General features: G+C 40.4%; 1 protein-coding gene across 4 annotated transcripts in view; it reads left to right on the top strand.

Annotated features, from left to right (window-relative positions):
• The first annotated feature begins 8,772 nt into the window (after positions 1–8,772).
• The window catches only part of cadpsa (Ca2+-dependent activator protein for secretion a), a 205,896-nt gene continuing 189,411 nt past the window's right edge, over positions 8,773–25,257 (top strand). For all 4 annotated transcript variants that reach the window (XM_053316689.1, XM_053316687.1, XM_053316688.1 and 1 more), the window contains exon 1: positions 8,773–9,117. In XM_053316689.1, coding sequence (XP_053172664.1) covers positions 8,773–9,117 — 345 coding nt within the window. The remainder of the gene's footprint in view (positions 9,118–25,257) is intronic.

Raw genomic sequence — 25,257 nt, 5'->3', positions numbered from 1 at the left:
TTTCTTCAGCTTCAACTCATAGATTTTGTGTGTTTGTTTGCTGAATTACCGATTACTCCTTCAAACAAAGTGTTCAGAATTGCAGATTTATAGAGTGTACTCTTCTACAGGATTACATCCTTGCAGCAAGGGTACTTAAGGTGCTCAAAAGGTGCACAAGAGATCCCTGAAGAACATGCCAGTTTTACTGTTGGGTCACCCTTGGCACACACAGCAAAGTGTGTCAGTCGACGAGGACCGACAATAAAAATGGACCTGATGCACTTCTCTCCTTGTAAGTAAATGAATCAAACAAGTGAACAAGAAAAAAAAAAGTAAGCAGATATTTAATATATAACAAAGCTTCAAACATTAATTAATGAGACAGAGTTGGTAAAAAGACATTTATTTAGAAAAACACAGATTTGTATAACTACTGTTAGTGATTCTATATGTATTGGAACAGGGGAGGTGCCTTAATAAATTCAATATTGTGCAGTTTGCTCACTTTAAAGGATAAGTTGACAGTTTTTCAAGGTTTTTTAAAAGAGCCCATATTATATATGATATATATATATATATGAACAGTAAAGAGGTTTTCCTCTCTGTAATCATTCCTCCTGTTCATACTGACTATTAAAAGATCTAAAGAATGTGCTTTCAATGGAAGTGATGGAGGACTAAATCCACAGTGTGTCCACACAGGCATTTAAAGTAGATGATCAGCTTCTATTGAGCTTCAGCAGTGTGAGTTATTCATATCAGTGATATCTGACACATTTACAGTTTTTTTTACCATCAAATTCCCTCTCGTGTTTCCTGTTGAGCTGTGGTGGAAGTATAGGAACAAAAAGACTTTGCCACCTTGTTTGAACTGAACTGTAACGTTCAAACAAGGAAGACTTGACTCATTTGAACAGAAACTTCATATTTAGATCAACACATTTTGCTGTTATAATGTTGAATGTCCATGTTAAACAAAATACCAAAACCTGAGGAGAACATTAAATGACTCCCTGCAAAACAAAAGCCCAGGTTTCAGTCTGTCCTGAATGCTTATGTTTTTTTGTGTTTACTTTACCAATGAGATAATATTGCCACACATGTCCATGAATGGCTGTCTATTCTGTAACCGAACGCATTTAAGAAGTTGCCATTTCAAGTAAAGACCCAGAACAGCAAGTTAAATCCTCCTAATACTACTATTGTTCACAGCCTCTGAAGCTGGAAGCTGGCTTATGAGAACAGAATGGACTCAGGAGGAGGAGGGGCCTTAAAGAAACAGGATCTAACACATCCTGTTTCAGACAGGGCTGAACTGGCCTCTTGACTTTGTTCTACATTACACATTTTTCCAAGAACAGTACAGAGTTAAGATATTGCTGCTTTACATATAACTACTCTTCAGAGACTGAAAACATGATGTGTTGCTAGCCTTTGGAGACATTTCTTAACTTACTGTGACCATAATCTTTTGTGGCGAAGAAACATGTCACCTGGTGCTGTGGTTGTTTTTGGACAACAGTATAGAGGTCTATGGCTCAGAAGAACAAAATATAATTTAGAATATCCAATAGCGATGTAATCGATCTGTCTGTGAATGTTTTAATTCGTCCAGGTCATAGTTATCTCTGGGCAATTGAATCGAAATGCAACTGGACTTGTTATATAGGAGGAGGATCCAACCAGCACCTGCACCGATCACCATCCAGGGCGACGAGGTGGAAGTTGTCCCGAGCCACAGATACTTGGGTGTGCAGCTGGACAATAAGTTGGACTGGAGGGTTCATGTGGAGACAGTGTGCAAAAAGGGGCAAAGTAGACTTTATTTTCTAAGGAGGTTGAGGTCATTCAACATCTGCCTACTGCACAGTGTGTGAATAAAATCATAAAGAAGGCCAGCTCTGTGGTTAACTCCAAACTGGACACTGTCCAGCAGGTGGCAGAAGACAGGATGCTGTCCAAGATGAGGGCAATCCTGAAGAACCCTCCCACTCACTCCATGTACTGCGGGTGATCAAAGCAAGCACCTTCAGTGACAGACTGATTTTACCAAGGTGCAAGTCAGAGCACAGCAGGCCTTTTCTCCCTGCTGTAATGAAACTTTTTAATGAGCACTTATGACAGTATGAGTGTTCTGGTTTTTATCTTTATTCATTTATGTATGTATGTATGTGTGTTCAATTAATGGCTGCTGTAACAAAGTCGTTTCCTGTGGAGGATTAATAAAGTACTCATCTCATCTCATCTCATATATGAAGACATTACACCTCTTATCCAAGTAAGGTGCTTCATCTGTTCTTGCGTGTCTGACCAGTCTGTGCTAGTCTAGACTAACTGGTGGAGAAATCCAGGTATTTAACTTCTGTGGAGGTGTCCACAAGGACCCTTGTGTCAGGTGGTTGTTAGTGCTCCAGGGTGTAGCTCAGGTAATGCTCCATGTAACAGTCGATGGAGTCATGTGAGGCCACTAGTGATCAACAGTCGTTAGAATGGTTGGAATGGTTGGAGTCACATGAGGCCCATTGTGAACAGCAGTTGTTTTTGGAGGACTCTCCTGGGTAGTGATGAAAGGGTGACATTGTAGATGGGGGATGGGGAATAGGTAGTGTCGCAGATCCCCTCTTCTGTTAAGGGCATCTACAGTCCTCATTCTGTGTATAAAGTGCAAAATATCCTCTTTGTGCTTCAACAGACGGTGTTTGTTTGCCCAGCCATATAAGAGGACACTTTCATAATAGAAGGACTGTAACCTTGAAAGATACCTTCGGTATAGATGAGTTGTATAACTCAAACTCCTGAAGCCTCATGTGAACTTCAGAATGCTTTAGAATCATATTGAAATAGCATTAGAAGGGATTTCTTTATGGTCAGATAGCTATCACCTGCCACCACACACCTACCCCATTTATATCTTTATATTTTTTCTTAATTAAAACATCTGCAGTAATTTAGACTCTCTGCATGACAGCAGTTGAACTGAATTACCGTCAATTTTTTTGACCTTTTGCAAGGTACCCATCCAGCTTTAATTGAACCAATTTTTTGTTTAAATGTTCCATCTCCCCAATTTTTCCATTTATTCTGATCTCAGAGTGCACCAGAATCCTTCATTTACATGTTGAAATTGAAGATAGAGTACTTCAATCTCAAAGGGAAATTACAGTATTACAGCAGCCACTTAACAAAAAAAAGCAAAAACATCAAAGTAAGAAAACAAATAGAACTGAAGGCTAAATTACATACAATAACTAAAAAAGCAAGCTCAAGTATAAAAATAAACAAAACACATTTTTTCATGCCACTTTGTATGTCCTGTGTGTGCTGATAACATATCTCCAGCCAGTGTTCTTTATTTCAATCAATCAATCAATCAATCTTTATTTGTATAGCGCCAAATCACAACAGAGTTATCTCAAGGCACTTTCCACATAGAGCAGGTTCTAAACCAAACTCTTCAGGTTTTAACTTTAAAGAGACCCAACATTCCCACATGAGCAACAGTGGCGAGAAAAAAACTCCCTTTTAACAGGAAGAACCCTCAGAACCAGACTCAGAGTGGGCGGTCACCTGCCTCGACCAGTTGGGGTTGAGAGGAGAGAAAGGAAGGATAGAGGAGAGAAGCACATTGTTCATAACTGTTCTTTCATGCATTTATGTGCTTCATCTTCTTTTAGCAGCTCTTGTCAATTCTCTCTCTGAGTGGTATCCCTGAGTTTACCTCTTGTGTGAATGAGTAGTCTGTCCTCTGGGTCTTACAACTGCTTTACTACAACTGGAGGTTGCTCAATGTCTTGTCTGATTTCCCTTCTTCAATCTAAACACTTTTACACTCCTGTCTGAACCTCAAACGTATTACACTGTAATATTACTGTACTGTAATATTATATGTTGATATTTAGTTTACATAATATTATCATTCTGTTCTTTCATATTATACTACTACTCCCTCTAGCTTCCCTCCCTCCTGTTGAAGATGTTAAATCGAATCAAATCTGAATCTCAATGAAAAGAAAACCGAAATGATCATATTTGGAGAATCTGAATTTCTGGATGCCGGTGACAGTGGTCTTGGCCCGTTAGCCTCCTACAGTTGCCCTTCTGTCAAAAATCACTCCAAGATTTTTGACAGAAGGAGTGATCTTTGACAGATCTACAGGAAGGTTAAGGTCTATCTCTCTCTCTGTGAATTTGACAGGGTCATTCATTTGTCCATTACACATTTGGATTACCTAACCCTAACCCTTGTCATCTCTTCGTCGCCTGCAGCTGGTCCAGAATGCAACAGTACACCGCTTGACTGGGAAGAGACAACATAATTACATCACACCAGTTCTGGCCTCTCTACACTAGCTTCCTGTCAGTTTCAGGATCCAGTTCAAGACTTGTTTTTAAATCTTTAAACAGACTGGCACCACCCTATCTCAGTCAGAGCACTGAGGTCAGCTGAACAGATGCTCCTGAGTCAAAACCAGAGGTGACAGAACCTTTGCTGTGGCTGCTCCAAACCTGTGGAACAGTCTAACTTATACATTTAAAGTTTTAAATCATTGATTAAGACTCAACTCTTTGCTTTGGCTTTTAAAACGTTTTTAAATTATATCTATTGTGTTTTTATAGTTTATCTTACTCAGAATTCATCTTTTATTTCTTCTCATTTTTTGTGTTTTAATCTTGTACAGCACTTTGGTCAACTGAGGTTGTTTCAAATGTGCTACAGAAATAAACTTGACTTGACTGTTTGCTTTCCTCTAATTGCTCATTTAAAAAAAGGTTTTTTGTGATTTTGTGGTTTTCATATCAGAATCAAAGGTATAAGAACAGAGGATGTAACTGACCTCACAGCAGCAGAGTATGGAGGGAATCTTCAACTACTGACATATAAACAATACTGAATATGTGTGACTCAGGAGGTAGAAGATCGGCAGTTTGATTCCCGGCTCCTCCAGTCCACATGTTGATGTGTCCTTGGGCAAGATACTTAACCCTTCATTGCTCCTGATGGCTGCACCAACAGTGTATGGATGTGTGTGAATGTTAGTCTCCTCCTGATGAGCAGGTTGGTACCCTGTGTGGTAGCTCCTGTCATCAGTGCATGAATGTGTGTGGATGGGTGAATGACATGTAATGTAAAAGCGCTTTGAGTGGTCAAAAAGACTAGAAAAGCTCTATATAAGTACAGTCCATCTACCATTTAAACAGTAATGAGTGAAGTTGTTTGTGTTCCTGATGTTGACCTCACTCTGTCATGTTCCATCCTTCTTCCATCTCTTCAGAAATACACCTGTTGCACTAAGGCAGAGCGAGTAGGATAATCATAATTATTATAAAGATACTGAAGTGTACGTATAATAACTAGACCTCTATCTGTTATTATATAATGAGAGTTTGATGTTATTGCCCCATATTGTTTTGTTTACATTTCCTTCCACTTGTGTATCCTGTGATTGTCTTATTTCTCTCCATTGCTATCAATTCATTTCTAATTCAATGACTTTTGCTGGCACAAAAGTTCAGAAACAATTACCAAAGCAATTATGCACAGTCAATATATAGTTTAGATAACGGTGAGTCACTCAATCAGTGTGTTGCAGTGTGTGTACATGTAACACAAAATATGAATAAATTCATTGTAGCAGCATGATGACAGGTAGGTAAAATATGATATGATATTTCATGCCATGGATGGATTATTGCCTACAGGAATGTTTTTTTGCCAACAGGAATGTTTCCTCCGGGTTTTTCACAGGATGTACCAGATTCTATAGAGCAAGGTCAGGCAGCCAACTAGAGCTGCTGTGCTACATTGACTGCCATTAATGTATCACTTTCTGCATCATCTATCCAAACCACTCTTACAGTCTGGTGGTTTACTCATGCTGTCAAAAAAATCCAGCTCTTCCTCTGCTCTGCAAGTGCTGCTGCTATTTTATTCATGTTGCTTTGCTTTGAGACCCCCACCGTCCAGTCCCCTTCCCAGAGCAAGGTGTCTACTATCATCACACAGTATAATAGTGTATTTACCAGGGAGTGGTTATGTCAGAGCCAAAATGATGAACATGAACTAGACTGCTGTGCTGTATTCTAAATAAATGACATCCTACATATAATGAGTGACTCTGAAATAAAGCACATTGTCCTTATTTGACCCTTTAAAGTGGAACAGGAGGATTGTCTGTGTCTGCCACGTAGCTGCTGATACTTCATGTGTCACAGTGTGTGGGCAGTCTGTCATGAAGTGTTCAGCTAAGTAACGCTGACATTTGCTCTGTTTTATGTTTGGTTTCAAAAGGACCAAATGTAATTCATTTCCTCTTTTGTCGAGGACAGTCTACAGTGTATTTCCTCATGGGCACTGAATTTTTTATATAGCCAGGAGTTGGATTCAGTTGTTTTTAACTCATTCCAGACTTTTAATAATTTAGTGGATCCTGATTAAATGAGAAAACGTATGTCACCTGAAAGTGTTTCCATAGACAATAATTTGATTGATATATCTCATTAGGTATTGTAACTGGAAGAGATCTCAATATATTTGGATGTTTGCTATATATGCTGCTTTGTAATCCGGCGGGTCACATGTTTAGCATCCTCCTATTGATAACTGATATCTTGTTTTTTAATGTTGTAAAAATGATTACTAATTTTAGGTGTAAACTGCGGATGTATTTGATGGCATGGCTTGATTTAGGACCCACAGCAGTGATAAATGATCAAGATTCAAGAAGTTTATTGTCATATGCATGGTAAAAACACGGAGGTTCAGATAATGCAATGCAAATTCTTACTTTGCTTCTCTCCTTACACACAATAATAACACATACACACAACAAACACATGACTATCTTGGAGGTCTATAAATGATTAAAAAAAGAACTTTTGGATCACCTTTTAATAAAAAACAGAGATGTTCAAAAGAGCTAAAATCACCTAATGTAATTTCTGAAATACAGATTTAAAGATGGCAGCAACTCCCCCGCCTTTCTTACCAGTTCGACACTTGTTCATAAAACTAAAATGTGTTGGTGCTGCCTCATTGAGAATAGCACAACAGCTACATTCAGTCAGCCATGTTTCACTAAGAAGTAAAACATCTAGATCATAGGTTCATAGGTCATAATGACGTCATTAACTAGCAGTGATTTGTTGGCTAGTGATCTGATATTGAGTAGAGCTAACCTTGTGGAGATAACAGGAGACACTGGTATATTTTGAGGTTGACATGCTATACTTAATACATTAACAGATTTAATTGAACTCTTGTTATTTCTCACCAGTTTAACCATTCTTCTGTTACCTGTCATCACAGGGATTGAGAAAACTACCTGAACTCCATAGGGCCCTGACTTTTCCTGGGGGAGAACATTATTGGTATCAGTATTGCAGCCTGGACCCGGCACATATCAGTCAGACTCACAGATGATCTGAGTCAAAGGAGGTGGGGGGGCTCTATGACTCTTGGATGATGGTTGTTTCCAGCGTGGTGGAATGGGAGGGGCTAGACGATGGGGGAAGTTGAGGGGAGAAAAAATGGGATTTGGGCGTGGTGTGAGTTGGATTCCAACATTGACAAGGTCATTCATCCTGTCGGTGAAATCCAGAAGTGGGGAGTCCTGACTGAGTGGAGAGAATGAAAGGCCTGCTGGGGGAGACTCCACTTGTTGGGTTGTTGGGGTTGGGGGAGACTCCACTTGTTGGGTTGTTGGGGCTGGGGGAGACTCCACTTGTTGGGTTGTTGGGGCTGGGGGAGACTCCACTTGTTGGGTTGTTGGGGCTGGGGTAGACTCCTGTTGGGTTGTTGGGGCTGGGGGAGTCTCCTGTTGGGTTGTTGGGGTTGGGGGAGACTCCTTGTGTTGGGGTAAGGATGATGACATTAAAGCCTCTCTCTGGGTGTGCTGACTTTCATGGTCAGTCCTTATCTCAGGGGGTAGCAATTCTTCTCCAGAACGCTGTCTCATCTGTTGTTTTGGATTGTCTCGCCTCTTGTCCTTGGCAGGGACTGCTGGTGACTGACGCACAAAATAAAAAATGTTGTAGCTTAACAGCTGTACTCCTGACTTGTGAAGGCAAAATCCATCTGCATTAAAGAGGTGTCTGCGTTCCCAAAAAATGTTGAAATTGTCAATAAAATTCACTTATTCTTTTAAGCCAGCTGCAACGCTTTTATTGTGAAAGCCAAACCCCATTGAATCCGGTCTGGTGCTATCTAAACCTGTCCTCTTTTGACTCAGCTGGATATCATCAAGTGGTCGCTCATCCGTTGTGCTCTCAGCTTGATCAAACTGATCCCAGAGCACCCGGGGATCAGGTTTCAGCACCACGGCCAGCTCCCAGCCCTGCCTCTTCCTCCCCAGCCTCCAGCCTCATCAGAGCATCAACACATCAACGTTTCCTCCTGTTTTCTCTGTGTGCGACCCCTCCCCCTGTACACCTCCTCTCATGATAAATCCCTCCTATGTGCTACTGACTCGCAGAGTTGAAACATCGGACATCGCGCAAGCAACTCGACTCTACAACACTTTAATTTTTTTTTCTTGCTGAGATTGACTGGTCTGACGGCAGTTCTCTCTCTCTCTCTCTCTCTCTCTCTCTCTCTCTCTCTCTCTCTCTCTCTCTCTCTTGAGAAGCAACAGTCTGAACCGCTCATCACTCACATTTCGCGTCTCCACAGCGGCGTCTCCACAGTGGATCTGTCCTCTGTGTGGCTCACACTCAAGCTGATCGGCATCTTTTTTTCTACTTTTACAGTTTTACCTTCCCAGCAGGTGTAGTCTTCATCCGAGCCCCAGCAGCATGTTGGATCCGTCTTCCAGCGAGGAGGAAGGGGATGAGATACTGGAGGTGGAGCGCAAAGAGGTGGCGGCCCCGAAGACCACCGGAGGAGCCCGATTGTCACCGGGCCGAGCTGCCGACGGCGGCGCAGGGCTCCAACCCCGGGGCCGCGGGACCGGCGGTGGCCGACCCTCCAGCCCCAGCCCGTCGGTGGGAAGCGACAAGGAGAAAGAAGACCTGGAGAAGATGCAGAGGGAGGAGGAGGAGAGAAAAAAGAGACTCCAGCTGTATGTGTTCGTGATGCGCTGCATCGCTTATCCGTTCAACGCAAAGCAACCAACTGATATGGCCAGAAGGCAACAGAAGGTAAGAAGAGAGTGAAAAAAGAGGGGAAAAAGCCCATACCTAACTTCAAAGCTGATTCAAATTCAATTCATCTTTTACACCTAGAACAGATCTCATTGATACATGATACCAACTGTTGCTTCCACTGTCGCACCATGTTGCAGCAGCCCTGTTGGTCGAATATTCAGGAATGTGAAAAAGAAACAGCTCAGTTTAATGTACATAATAGCCTGAAATGCGTATTTTCATCCACATATAGCATACAGCCCAAACCATTCATACTTTTATTGGAAAAGGTATCGACTGTGGTGGAGGAAGTGCAGTCTGAGATGATAGTTTGCACATAAAGCATCTCTCACAGGCATGGCTTTAACTCCTCGAGAGCAAATGTCGACTTGGTATCTTTTTCTCATTTCAAATATTGTTTTTTTCTCCTTCAACCCAACATCGTGGAAGGTTCATGACGGATCTAAATTGTGCCAGAAAAGGTTAAAAGATGTGTATTCATTCAAAGTAAAGATAGACAGCGTTGACAACAAAAAGGGAATCTAAAGGAAGGATGACATGAGAGCGAGAGAGACAGAGAGAGAGAGACAGAGAGAGAGAGACAGAGAGAGATAGCATGTGCATTCATGTTGTTCCCACCCATTGTAGTAGCGGTTGCATATGTGTATTGCCTCTGGGGAATTGCTCTCCTCCTGCTGGTCTCAAGCCGAGCTCTTATTAAAGCAATCCATTGCACAGGTGCAGCTCTCAGTGCAAATGAATGACATCTGTCTGAGAGTATTATGTCATTATACAGCATCTCTGCTTCTCTGTGCTTTTTACGAAGTGAAGAAGCTTTAATTGTGGCCTCAGATAACCTGATAAATATAAGAGCAATGTGGTGGTTTGGTGACTTCGTTATAGCACAACTGGGGGTCTGCAGTACTGTATCAGCATCACAGGCTATTATGGATGCCACTGAAGAAAGAAGGCAGTATGACTGAAATGAGCTAGTTTGTGTTAGTGTGTTTATCGCTGTTCCAAACGACAAGGTAAAATAATATTCCACCTTAGACAAGAGCAAGACATGAAAAGCATCCAAATATGAGGATAACGGCACACATTATTGGACAGTCACAGGAGTCTTTTTTCCTGAAATAGAGAGCAAATGCAAGCACAGTCCTCACATACAAACACACATAGGTGCATGCTTTTGCACGTTTGGTGACCAAAGAAATGGCTGCAAACTGTAACGTGGAAGAGAGGCTAATTAATAGTAGGAGGAATACAGAATCAGCAGGCGGGTGGGATCGGGATGAACATCAGTAATGATCACAGACTTCTCCTGTTGGTTTTCATTGGAGCCAGTTTGAAACCCAGAGTTGCAGCTTATGGTCGGTGCCATCTTTTCCATATGGAGCCAGGACCTGTGTGAGGTGTTGCTTTCTGGCTCCTGAAACACACCTTGCTACCTCGGACCCAAGCTACCACTAGCTTACCAGGAACACTGATCGGTGAACACTTGGGCTAGCATTAGATACTTCAGATAAATTGTGCAAACATTTTAGGGCAGATATAATAATCAAGTAACAAAAACTGAGTGAAATATTGTGATAATAGTCTGACTCAGTAATGAAATCTGGACACGTTGGAGATGCAGACATGTTTGATTACGATGTGTCTCAGATGTCCAGTAGAGTTCAGATTGCCGTAAAGAATTTTAAAACGAAGTGTGAACAGCCTTAATGACTCCTCACAAACAATTAGTGACTTTTTGAATGGCAGTCAGATGGAACATCTAGTAGCTGTTGCACTTTAAGGTACTTCCTCATGGCTGTGGCCTCAGGCCATGGTAGTTCCTGCCACTCCCCTCATCCCCTTTAAAAGCAGTAACAGATGAAACCAGGTGGACAGGCTGGACTTGTGCTCACCAAATGTACTGCCATTGGTAGAATGAACCATGGTATGTGTTTTGGTGTTGCTGCTGACATACTGATCTTATTTATAATGATAAAAACTGACTATAAAGGATAATTAATATATTTAAACTCTGTGGTTCTGCACTTCATTTGTTTATTTGAGTCCATACACTAAATATCACTAAAAAAATGATGTCACTGTGTTTGTATCTTTAAACAAACATAGAAAATGGGGCTTGGAGATTTGCTAGTATTTGATGGAGCTCAGGACTCTTGAGGAAAGCTGCATAACTCTTAATGATTTGACTGTTAAACTTGAGATTTGTGAGTACTGATCATCAATTACCAATCCAGTCAGATCATTTCATGAGTGTAACTCTGCTGTGCTATTAGTACATCGAATGTGTGCACACATCTGCACATTGAAGACTATATACCTGATTCTGGTGTAATGAGATGACTACTGGTAGAATATTGGTACATATGTGTGGAACTCTAGATTACGCTGAATGACATGTGGGAATTATTGCAGACTCTTCTTCAGTCATATAAAAAAAGATTTTGATGCGCATATCAATCTGAAGTAGATGGAAACATGTGAAATAAACCAAGAGAGACATATGTAACATAATTGAGAGGTGTTTCATGATTTTGGAGAGGTCTGTGTGCCTGTGCCTGCTTCTGCCAACTAAAGCCCTGAAAATTGCCCTGCATTTGTGGTAAGAGGTGGTGTGAGCAGGTTTTTAACGCAAAAGCAATTTCATGCCAAAATGAACACCAAAATTGCACTTCGCCGCCTAATCAGCATAAAAACAACCTTAGCTGCGCCTCTCCTCCCACCTTGGCACAAACATGTTTGTTAGAGGCAGTGCAAGAAGCCTGAAGAACATTGCATAAAGACTTTGGTTGTCGTAACACTGGCTTTGCACTGGTAGGACAGTAAAATCCGTAATGTTGCACTCAGCTGTACACACAAAGAGTGTTAGTTAGTTAGTTAGAATTAATTGGATGAAATGAAAAAAGAGAGCTTGTCAGAAAGGAGCAGGGGAAGGGTTTTTATACACTACTCGACCATTTGACAAGCTCTTCGCACACTGACATCTTTACATTTTTTCTAAACTTGGGCTTTATGGAGCCCCAGCGGTCTGTATTGTTACTACAGTCATGAGCTCTGAACTTGCACCTTGTCTAACATAATAAAGCAGGCTATGCTTTAGGGCGTGGCTACCTTTTGATTAACAAGTTGCTACCACAGTGTAACAGTTACATATGTTACGTAAAATAACCCCACATTAAGCATAGCTGTTGCTATTGTAGTGGGTTTTCAGTTAATGCCCACAAAAGTTGTTCAGTTTTTGGTTTTACTAAAAGAGTCACCTTGTCAGTTTTTCCAGTAATTGCATTTTGTTTTTGAGACTATTTTTGTTGGCCAAAATCAACATTTGCAATATCACAGTTAACCATAGAGTGAGAATGTACCGTGTTAACCAACCATAAAGCTAATGCTAGTGTTAGCATCAGCTCCACCCTCTTTATCCAAATATGGTTCTGGCTACAAAAAAACACGGCATGGAGACTGTCGAAATGCTGAACTCAAGGCTTCAAAATGGGAGTCAACAAATCAATGGCTGACGTCACAGTGGCTCTGTCCATTGTTGTTTTTGCAGACTATGGTTATGGCAACCAAAAAAAAATACGATACTGCATAATACACTGGCTTCAGCACTAATCCGATTTATGAAGTGTGTCCTTGGCAGATTGCTCTAGAGGAAGTTGATTATTATGCCATAAAACATGTTTCTTGCGTTGAGATAACAGAGTGTGTACTGTGACAGTCACTTATTGCAGTAAAAGAAAAAACGTTTGTATCTGTGCTTCATTCTCACAATGATGATTGCGTCCACATTTTGAGTTAAGCCAAACAACTCAACTGATATAAACTGTAAGATTGAATCAATAATGTGTTTCCACAACTCAACATTTACTTGTAAAATTTGCACACATTCATTTCTTACCATGTTTTAGTTGTGCAAAAAAAGTAGACTAGCCTGAGCTTGAATGGATGTTGACATGAGTACGTTTATTAGCCTATTACATCATTCAAAACTGGATGTTGCCCCACATGAAACTCATTCTGACATTGCTACATGGATGTAAAATAATAATTGGATATTCTAATGAAGTTGTCTGTCCAGCACATATGCCAAAAAATTCTTGCATGCAGGTTAGCATCCTTGTTGTGTGCACATACACATTTCTGTGTGTTCCTGGTCTTACCTGGCCATACACTTTACAGAGTTTTACACATATACACATCTGCAGAGACAAATAATTGGCCTTGTTTGCAGGTAAAAGCTGTTGCACAGATGACTCATTAGAAAGCCCATCTGTGGGGAAAGTACTTTTTTGGCCACAGGGGATTTTTTTGTTGCAGTAGCACAGTTGGTTACTGGGACAAATTATCAGTAAGGCTGACTCATCAAGCTGTATCCAGCTCTCTCAATACATACTCTGCTTCATCATAGTGACTTCCTGGAATCTTGACATTACCGTGAGGTTGCCAGGCAACCTGCCAAGACTAGGAAGTCAGTGTGCCTAGTGGCTGTTCACTAAAGACAGTGTTCCAGCTTGTTAGTTTGTGAATTCACAAACTGATGTTTTTACATTTCTGTTTGTATTTGTATGAAACAAAGGAGATTCAATATGGTAGCTAGTGAGCTTTAGAGATGTTGGTAGACATATTTTTGAACTTTGGAGACAATCAGTCCAGTTTTCCCCCCTTGCTTTAAAGCTACATGCTAAGCCAAACTAATTGCGTTCTGGCTGCATAGATCTTCATATCTAACTCATACAAGAGAATAAACTTTTGTGTCCCAAACTGTCTCTTCCATTAATATTAGAAAAGTCTTTTAGAAATGTATTTTCATATCAATCATAATGCACTACCTAGTGTTCTCTGCTTAGTAACTAAACTCTGAGTTTGATGATGGTGATGCAGTTATTTAATTACCTGTATATACAGTATAAATTGCTATGTTCACTGGTTGGTCAACACTAATCAAAAGCACATGTTTGCATAATGATCAATTAATGCTATCATCATCTAATAAAACTGTACCTTCGAAAGAATGACATAATCCCAAAGAAAGTAAATGGAATGCACTTCCTGTATGTGCTTAAGGCGACAGAACTCACCACAGAATGCTTAGCCAGTGAGAGAGTCGCTGGTTATAAATCACACAAACTGAGACGTCAGGCTGACTTGTGATTCTACCATCAACAGACAGCAGCCATTAAAACAGAGAGCAGTGGGTCTGTTACTGTAAGTGCCTAGGTTAGGAGGCTGTATGCAGCTTCAACAGCCTCTAACAATAAGGAGGACTGACTAAATGTAGACAGTGTTATCATCTGGCTTCAGGGAAACATACATGAAATTAAAAACTATTAAGGCTGTGAGGCGTTGTAGCAATATTAGATTATGAATACTAATGAATCAATGCGTATGTGGCACTTTGCTGCTATAGCTTATTTTAACTACTCTGCATGGGTTAGCTAATTTAATCCATTTGTTCCCATCATATGGGTTGGGCCCCTCCAAAGTGTCACATGATAAATCTGAGAGATGATTTGTGGGAGAGGAAAGAACTGTGATGGCAGAAATCTGTATTCAGCTTTTGGATTTTTTTGTAATCTTTGATTTGGACCATTTGGACAGTTACTGAAATTAACCCATGAGAGAGGGGAAATGTCTGTTTGGTTCACCTGCTAACAGCTGATAGATATCTGAAACATGATGACTGATGAGTAGCCATGACTACACTCTGATTTTGTATAGTCACAAGTGGAAAGGTTGTAAAACATTGGTTTAATCAGTGTATTGTATTTTTAGCAACATTCTAGTAACTCTATTAAATGTAAAATGTACAATATTTCCCTTTGAGATGTAGTGGAGTATATGGAATAACTATACTATGCTCAATACTAAATATACTCAATATACTCAATATACTACTATCACACTCCAAATTAAATTATTATTATTATGTACAACACATCAACAATAATTTTCAACTCTATTTCCTGATGTCTTTCCGGTATATCTAAAAGCAGATGTCACTTTAGTCTCTGTTCCTATTGAAACACAAGCCAGCTGAGCTGTCTGTGTGACTGAAGCTCCTGCCATCACTGCCCTAATAATCAACCCTCCTTCAAAGTCACATTTCCTCTTGCCATCTTGATGTAAAATCAGAATCAAGTATGCCTGCTCAGCATTTTTATACATGCCACAGAGCATGAGTGAATGTTAATTGCTTAATTGTACCATGCAGTGCACCTGTGTGGAATCGTCACTTTCTGTCACAGTGAATGAAAGAACCTAACTGAAATGGTTACTGTACAGCTGTGCTTTACTATTCAGTACTTAGGCAACGCAAAATTTCTATATCAGAAAGTGAATGAAAGAATGAAAACACATGTGCTGTAGGGAATGTAATAAAAGCACAATGTGGCCATATGCCTAGTGTTGTGATATTTCTATCACTGGGGGAAATATGATACTAAGCTACAAATCAAAAGCTATGCCGCCAGCAAATTCAATCTATAAGGTAAATCTGTGCTGGACACCTAACAGGGACATTTGTGCACAACCCTGTATTCCCCTTATATCAAATCAGTGTTCAATTCAAGTGGCCTTTATTGACTTAATTTGCCTGGGAAACATTTACATTGCAAGTGAATAAAAACAATAGACGAAGACCAACTTCTGCTGCTAAGGTCATGTGGTTTCCTGTCAACTGTGGATGTGGAGGTTCATGACTGTCTCTGTGTCTGACATTTTGTCTGTATCAAGGCCCTTCTTGGATTGGTTTCCAAGTAGTTGTGATGTCACGAATCATGAAAGGAGGCACATTTCTTAAAAATCTGATATCCAACAAGCAGAGAAAAAAAATCTGCTTTCTGTAGATGAATATATGTTGCTTTGTGGTAGCACATTTGTGAATTTGTACATATAAAAATCCAGCTTAGACAGCTGCAGTAAAGCACACAATGTTTCAAATACCCTGCTAAAGATCATCTTCATGTTTACTCCGTATGTCACACAAAGGCTACTGGTGAGAGCAGATATCACCCCTACAGAGCTCACTAAAGGTCTTGTTATTTTCTGACTGTGTCAACATGTTATTTTGGTGTCATCATGTTACACTCTATCGTTCACTGTCCCCATGAGGTTGTCCTCCACTCTGGGGAGTGTACGATAAGAGACTCTTTAGTAAGGGGCTTTAAAATCACCACCTACATGTATGGAGTGAGGAATGCCACATGATTTATCAGCGCTTACTAGCATATTTATGGATTACACCCACCTGCTATCTAGTCTTTTAAAATTAACAATATGCTATGTAATTCCTCAAAGACTGAAGTTGAAAGCACATTACGTATACAGTGTTTCAACATTACATATGTATATATTATGTATACATGTACATATATGTCAGTGTGGTAATGGAAAAACAACAGTGCATGCATCCAGGTGTTCAGTTTGAGGTCTACATTCATGAGTATGAAGGCTTATCAGATGACACAGCAGTATACAATAAACTGAGAGACATCTCCATTGGATGATGAGGAAAGTAATGTAATATACCAAGAATAAAGCCATTGCATGTTTTTGATTGGTCGTACAGTAGAGCTGGGCAATAAATTGATTGATTTTGATGCGATATGGAACTAGATGTCGTCTCAGATTTTGGGTACCGTAATATCATGATATGGCAATAAGTGTTGTCTTGTCCTGCTTTTAAAGGCTGCATTACAGTAAAGTATAGACTGTTCTAGATTTTGTATTATTAGTCTTTAAACACTTCATTCAGTCATTATATCCGTATTACTGATGATTATTTATCAAAAATCTTATTGTGTAGAAATATGTTAAATTGTCAACCAGTTGGTAAAAATATTGTGATATTTGATTTTGTCCATATCACCCAGCTGTATCGTATTGCTGGATGAGGTTGCATTTTAGGAGTCTTCTGCAACGGCCCATGCTAAGCAATGATTCACTGAGATGAATGAGTGAGTGTTTTCCATCCAACACCAACGTTTCTTTAAAAAGTTTCAATATCTGTGTTTGGTAGCGAAAACTGCTTAAGTTATGGTGAGTGTTAAGCAAGTAGCACTTTTGGGAAAGATTGTGGTTACCGTTATTAAAATATCAAGCATAATCGTAGAACTGTGAAAGACTGAGTTACTACATTCACATTCACAACCACCACGTCAGCTTTCACACCCTTACTTCCAGCCTTGCTGAAGAAAAGGAACACTACTCTTACACTGGCACTGAATGTTGGCTGTGGTTGTAAATTGTGAGGTGCGTAATTATCCGAACATAATACAAACATAATTCCTCAGAATAGTGGGCTGATATTAGCAGGTGTTCACATTGAAAATAGTGCTGCATTAAAAAACCACAAGGGTCTGCACTGGTAGGAGTGTGTTGATAGGATTTAACAGCTCAGGTGCTGGAGACCAGGGATGAAAACGCAGTGTTTCTAGAACATCACAGCATTTTATTCCTTCTTCACAACTAATATGACATGCATGTTCACAATGTGCTATTTCTGTTTATCACAATTTATGTCCTGTATTCCTGTATCTAAACCACTGAAAAGAAAACACTAATTTGTATTTATTTATTCATTCGAAAGGTCAGCATGTTTGTATCAATTCTGTATTTAAACCAGGCAGGGAGTTCCGGTCCTCTGAAATGAGGCCAACGTGGAAATAACTTAGAACTGCATTCTATCAAAAGGCCACCAGGGGGAGACCGTCTCTATACAAGTCAATGGAGAATTCACCAACTTCTCACTTGATTTCTAACCTCAGTAAACGTTTTCAAAATGTGTTTATGGTCTCAATCGCTAGCTTAAAGCCTTCTTCAATGCAGTATGATGTTCATTTGGGACATTTTATAGTTGACAATAAAGCAGGGTATGCATTAGGGCGTGGCTACGTTGTGATTGACAGGTTGATTGCCCTATGTCCTCGAGATCCAGCTCTCGCAACCATAGCAACCCCCCCCCCCCCCCCCCCCCCCGCTCAGCCCATGGCTCCACCTCATGCCCATATAAGTAGAATCCATGTTTTTATTTTTCCCAGCATGCACCTGAAATTTTCAAGATGGCGCTGCCCAGATCCGAAACTATTGGCTTCCGAGCAGCAGTCCACAAACCAATGGGTGATGTCACAGATGTTACATCCATTTCTTTTATACAGTCTATGATTGAAGCACAAACAACTCCATTGTATAATCTAAACACAATGTTCCATTCCCATTCAACTTAATTAATTAAATGAATCATTTTGCACCCACGCTGAACTCACTCAGCTGACAGACATTAGTAAAGCTGACTTTAAGGTTCAAATACTTGGCCTGGTTCATCCATCACTAACAGAGGAGGAAACGTCTACACTGATTCTGATATTGGAAGGGAAAAAGGGTGGGAAGGGCAGAAACATTTTGGCCATCACATCAAACTGATGCCGCCAGTGCAGAGAAAATATTGAAAGGCTCATGAATGCAAGCCATTCAAAAACATGTTAGCATCACAGTTCAGACACAAAGTCAGAATCAGTCAGTATGTTATGAGAGGATCTGTAGAGGTAGACAGAGAATGAAATTCTAATTTGATTTTCTGTGTTTAGATCTCACTCTGGAGCTCATACGCCTTCTCAAACACATTTGCCAGTCAGCTGGGAAGTGGGTGGCACTGCACCATGCATGAGATACTGTGGGCTGAAAAGAGAGGCTGTTCCTTGTTTGAAAGGCTTCTTTAATGTTTAAAACCTGACTTTGCAATTGCAGTTTCAACGTTTGTTGCAGGTGAAGCTGCTTTTAAGACAGAAATAATAAGTTTGGCAGCCGGGCCCAACAGCAATATCTTATTATACAAAGTTGTTTCTCATACTTTTATGGGTCTTCAGTCAGGACAGTGTTTCCATACTGTTTTTAAAAGACATACATTTCCAGGATACATCCAGGACATTTTTCAATTACCTACAGACTGATATGTTTGTGTAAATGTCACTTAAAATGAACAGTTTGTCTGTGAGACCAGAGAAATATTGTGGAAAAGGTGGCTAAAGATAGTATGAACTGTCCTTGGTAGAAAAACAATGTAGGAGTCTTGCACTTCAAAATAAGGAAGCTATGAGGTTATTTTAAGGTTTAAGGTTAAGATTATTTTCAACAAACCAAACAGCTCTCTCTCTCCACAAAGTCCAGCATCTAACATCTTTAAACCAATCTTTTGTTGTATCTTTTGACCAATGCTTGTATCAGCACTTTCATACTATGTGTTACAACTCCATGGAAGCCAGCCATTCGTAATGCTTGTTAATGAAAGAATGTTGACAGTTAAATTTCACTGTAGACAAGATTAACATCTCAGAACCAACAAGAGAAAGTCAGCATCAGACAGATATATTTTAATCTCTCGTGGGTGTTTTTTTTCAAACCCACCTCATTAAGAATTAAAACTGTGATGAACTACTAATCATCAGTGAACTTGCTGCTCTTCCTGTAATTTTTTTTTTAGCTCAATGTGAAATGTTAATTTTGTGTGAAAATGAAAGTTCAATAACAAAGCTCACACCAACACAGTTGAAATTGTAGGGGTAGCCTCACCATGCGGCACCCCAAAAATGTTTGGGAGTTCACTATGAGGGGAACCATAAAATGTAGGAGTGGATTATCCTAAATAATTATTAATTAGAACAGTAATCTGTTAAAACAAGCCTTGACCCATCTCTTCCATGTGCTTAAACAGTCACAAAGAAGTACTTACATATCAGCAACAACCCCCTCTATCAGCTGCAGAGTGGGACATTTCAGTAAAATGCTCAACCTCAACACCTGGCTCTTGTCTGCATGCCACACCAACAGAGTGCATTTCAATTATTCATTCATTCTTTACCCCTGCTTGCTCGCATAATTGCAGGCATGAAGCCCACTAGCTGTCAGCTTGATTGGATTCCAACAAAGCTCCTAAAACAGTTTGTGCAGCAGTTGGTCGTGGCATACTGACCATTTTTAACAGTTCTATAGCCACAGACTCAGTCCAGTCTTATTTTAAACATGCCATAGTTCAGCCACTCCTTAAGAAGTTGGTCTTGACACTGCTTTTTCAAATAATTTAAGGCGAACCTTTTTTTAATCAGATTATGTAATTTTGTGATAAATTTCAGTCAGGATTCTGTAAACATGACAGCACAGGGGCAGTTCTTCTAAAAGCGACAAATTACACTAGATGCTGATAAATGCTTTATCTCAATTCTTCTTTATCTCAGTGCAGCTTTTGATGCTCTTAACCATACGATTGACCTGGATCACTTGACACGCTGGGTCCATTCATTCAACACATATTCCATTCTTATATTTCAAACTGATCATTTGCTGTTTCCATTGACTCATCCTCCAAATCTGCAAATATTTCATTTGGGGTTCCACAGGACTCAGTTTTGGATCCACTTCTTCTCTGTCCTTCCATGCTCCTATTGGGAATAATAATCCATTATATCCCTTTCACTGTTATGCAGATGTTACTCAGCTCTATCTCCCCCTCCATTCCCAATATCAGGCCGATTCTGAGCAATTCAGAAAGCTGAGGAATGAAACATGGATTCTAAGCCTTTGTCTATGTACAGAGACAAGGAGGTCTGAAGTAAGGTGCAGACATTAGGCATCGTGCTCCTGAGGACAGTTTTATGAAGAAGTTAATTCGGCTGATGTGGACCTGCACTGTAGAAGATTTAATCCTGAGAATGAAATGGGGGAATATGATGGAGCTAGAGAGAGTCAGGACAGTGAGTGAGTGTCTGGCACAGTGGATTTAATGTTTCTTTGTTTATTATATCAACGACAATGTGGTTGTCTGTATGAATGAGGATGACATTTAGACTGCTCATGCTCCCAAAGAAGGGCTACAATGATGATATGATATGATTCATAAAGAACAGAGAAGGGAGGGTGGGGGACAGGTCATGTGGCTGATTAGAGTGCACACAAAGAACAGAACAGAACACACAGCCAGTGGACCGTGACAAGATATTCGTTGAATTTGACAAAAAGTGTACTGGATTAGAATCGATGACTCTTAGGGCTCGAGGGTTTTTTTGATGTTGGGTTTTGAGAGGATAATGTTAGAGTCAGGTAAAATGTATGTGTAGTGTGCTGAAGATGGCCAGCAGCCCAAGAGGATGAGTTTCCCTGAATAGCCACAGAAGTAGAAATATTTATCCTGAGGGAGTGGCCTGAGTACAGGAGACCATTCTTGTCTTACGCACTTTACCCTTGCATACTGTTCTGGTCAAATTTGACCCATTTTGAAATATGACGACTTGTCTTTAAGTGGCCCAAAATGCACAAAAATGAAAGTATTTTAAAATGTTATACTTCATTCAGGAACATTCTTGTCATAGATCAAACCATTTATTGTGACAAATGGAAATACATTACATACAATTTTACTTGGCATTGAAGGCTCCACACTAAAATGCTCCCTGGATTAGCCAGCAGCATGCTGAGCTAAAATGAGCGCAATGCAAACCCCCAAAACAAACATGGAACCCAACACCAAGCCTAGTTCACACCCATGCTAAGCATCAGTCAGACTATAGATAAATTAATATGTAGCAGCAAGCATGCTGCAGACCTCAGAAATTCATTGAATAATTAGGACGCAGCATCTATCCTGAAGACGCTATTCTACTGTTATAAGAACTATGTGAACTATCAATGTGTAGCAACAAACATGCTGCAGACCTCAGCTGAACAAACTGATTCTGGGAGGGACACAAGCATGCAACCCAGGAGAGGTCAAAATTTAGCATTGAACCCCAGCCAATCACATGCTGCATGTGATCCTAAATGCAGCATTTAGGATCACAAAATGATGAGAGAGTCCTTCAGTACAGGTGTTAACGTCCTTCAGTTGTAACGTCCTGTTGAGCTGCTATCATTTCATTTACTCCCAGGCAACGTAATGTTTCTAGGCGCCTGGAGACCAGCGACCCCTGGCTTTTAGAGAGGATATAGGAACCCAGGCAGCTGCAGAAGTAGTTGCACCAATGAGGAAGGAGTGGGAGGTGTTCAGTTCAGAGGGGGGGCATCATGTTTGCAGAGGAGACAGAGGTAAACTGTAAATCAAGACCTTGACATAGCCTCCCTTTGTCAGTCAGGAACAGAAGTTTGTCTTGCCTTGCCTGAGGACGCCACTTCAGGTACCGGCTTATAGAGGATAGAGGACAAAAGAGAAAGATAATCAATGAACCTTTACTCCTCCTGTCTGATTTTTAAATGTTTAAAAGGTGGATGGTCAGAAAATCACAGATCATTATAGAACACCGAAACCAATGGAAGGAGCTGCATATGTAAAGTTTTTAAGAGTGACTGACATTTCTTCATGGTGTTATGGAAAATGTGCCATTCCAATTGTCATATGGCAATGACCAAAATAGTAGATCAGATCTACATCCTTCAGCTAAAGCTAAGGCCGCTAAATAAGCGGACCGTGGTCTGGACCGGGACCTGTAACTGATGAAATATTGAGGATTGATCAAATTTGTCAGAGCATTTCTATTTTAAAGTATATTTTTTGGGGGCTTTTTGCCTTTAATGTACAGGTTAGTAGAGAGAGACAGGAAACTGGAGGCGGAGAGGGGGGAATGACATGCAGGATAGGACCACTCGGTGCAGGATTCGAACCGGGATCGCCTGCAGCGAGGACTGTAGCCTCAACGGGTGCTCTACCCACTGAGCTATGCTCTACCCAGAGTGTTTCTATTTTAACGGGTGCAGCTTCTCCGCTAATCAGCCAATCAAATCTGTGCATTCGGACACTCGGAGAGACTGGACTGTCAGTGAGATACACACAGAGAAAAGAGTTCATATGTATTGAGATATTTTGTTATAAAGTTATTAGATGTGAAATGAAGTTAGTTAATTTTAAGTGCAAAAAGGGATTCTTTTTATTTTATTGTATTAAGACTAAGCACTTTATTTAAGAAACACAATCAAAAGCTTTGTGTAATTCACTTTATGCTATCTTATATTCTTATTGACATAAGAAAAGACAACTCTGACAACTCAGGCTGGGGACTACAGCTCCCAGGGTTCTGTGTGGCGTGACATCAGTCGGGAGCGCGCTGACAGCGGTGGATCTAGCAGTTTCATCTGATACTATGCGTGTGGACGGAGTCTCGCACGTTTAGCCGGGATGCTAACCCTAGCAGTAGTAAGGCAGGTGTATGTAGCTTAGTGCTAACATGTACAGCTTTATGACGGCAGTTGTTTTTCTTTGATGTGCAGTTTTTTTGGGAATGTAGGAAGTAGTGACAGGAAGAGCAGACTGATTCTAGTCCTGCAGGTTTGCAACAAAAATGCAAAGAGCTCTTCATGGCTGGTCCCCAAAAGAGCAGAAACATTGCAGAGTAGAGTTTTTAATCAAAGGAGGGTTTTTATTGCCGGGCGGGAGCTACGATGGACAGTACTGCTGTCTTCTGCCCCTTCCTCATTTTTGGGTTTCAAAGACTCATCTTAATCCATAACAGATCATCATCCAGTTCAACAAGCGTCATGATGAGCGCTGAGATGGTAAGCAATGAAATAACACAGTACAAGTTTTTTAGTTTCGGTTCCCAACCCTACACACAGTATACAATGATGTTAACACCTGTAGGTCATACAACACTATGTGTGACAGCTTGACCTCACTCAGCACCGAGCCAAGTTAAGGGTAAACAACAGACACAGGAGAGGCTGGGTAAACACCATAAACCATTTGCCCCAACCAGGCGGGGAGTTCTGGTCCTCTGAAATGAAGCCAACGCAGAAGTAACTTAGAACTGCATTCTATCAAAAGGCCACCAGGAGGCGACCGTTTTGGTGTCAAAAGGACTTCCATCTCTATACAAGTCAATGGAGAATTCACCAACTTCTCACTTGATTTCTAACCTCAGTAAACGTTTTCAAAATGTGTTTATGGTCTCAATCGCTAGTTTAAAGCCTTCTTCAATGCAGTATGATGTTCATTTGTAAAATTTTGGCCTCTCTGATTTTATATGTGACGATAAAGCAGGGTATGCATTATGGCGTGGCTACGTCGTGATTGACAGATTGATTGACCAATGTCCTCAAGATCCAGCCCTCGCAACCATAGCAACCTCCCCGCTCCGCCCATGGCTCCGCCTCATACCCATATAAGTAGAATCTGTGTTTTTATTTTTCCCAGCATGCACCTGAAATTTTCAAGATGGCGCTGCCTAGATTCGAAACTATTGGCTTCCGAGCAGCAGTCCACAAACCAATGGGTGACGTCATGGATGTTACGTCCATTTCTTTTATACAGTCTATGGCCCCAACACAACTTTATAATCCTAAACAGGTCATGTAAATAATGTGTGTATTTTTCCTAATACAACAATTAAATAACCACCTTTTATTTGGAATGCAGAAGAAATAGACTGGATGATTTTGGATGAAGGTTAAGTCAATGTTGAGTGTAGTTATTGGGCGTTGTGCAGTGAACCTGGAAGAGTGGGAGAATTCAAGTGGCTGGCTAGAGAACTGATGAAAGTTGAGTATTCGTTGAGTTAGAAAATGTTGGTTTCATTATTGTTTTGGAGGAAAAGGATGTGCATCTACCTGAGAACAACACTGGAGAGATGTTTATCCATTAGAGTTGTTAAATTGTAAGAGGTAGAGCCTTGTCCAAATTTGGCTATTGCAAGGAATATGTGCAGGTTGTCTGGATCCCAGCTGATCAGAAGTGCAGCAGTAGCAGCTTTCCTCTGAGGAGCAGTGATGACATCCCGTGTGGGTGTGGTGGTGTGCTGCTGCATTTAGAGTTATGGACAGTATTTCACCAAAAAATGTGGATCAGGGATCACAGGGTCATGTGGAAAGACAAAGTGGAAAGGAACGGATAATGTGTTCAATACTCTGTTTAAATAGGATGTGTACTAGATGTGGTCTTTGTTCCCGGACTTAATTATACAACTCAATGAGTTAAACATATTTTTACTTATCTAGGTTGATGGACTCATTAACAGCAACACAAAGGGCTATGTGAAATCAATTTGATTACAGGAAAAAATGTAATCATCAGGAAAGCAAGACCCCATAAAAACTCATTAAATGTGTCATCATAATGTCAGCTACAGGTAGGCATTGCTTTTTTATGTTAACAATTCAATATCCATT

This window comes from Scomber japonicus, chromosome 3 (genome assembly GCF_027409825.1).
Source record: "Scomber japonicus isolate fScoJap1 chromosome 3, fScoJap1.pri, whole genome shotgun sequence".
Lineage (NCBI taxonomy): Eukaryota > Metazoa > Chordata > Actinopteri > Scombriformes > Scombridae > Scomber > Scomber japonicus.
This window is presented reverse-complemented; position numbering and strand designations above follow the sequence as displayed.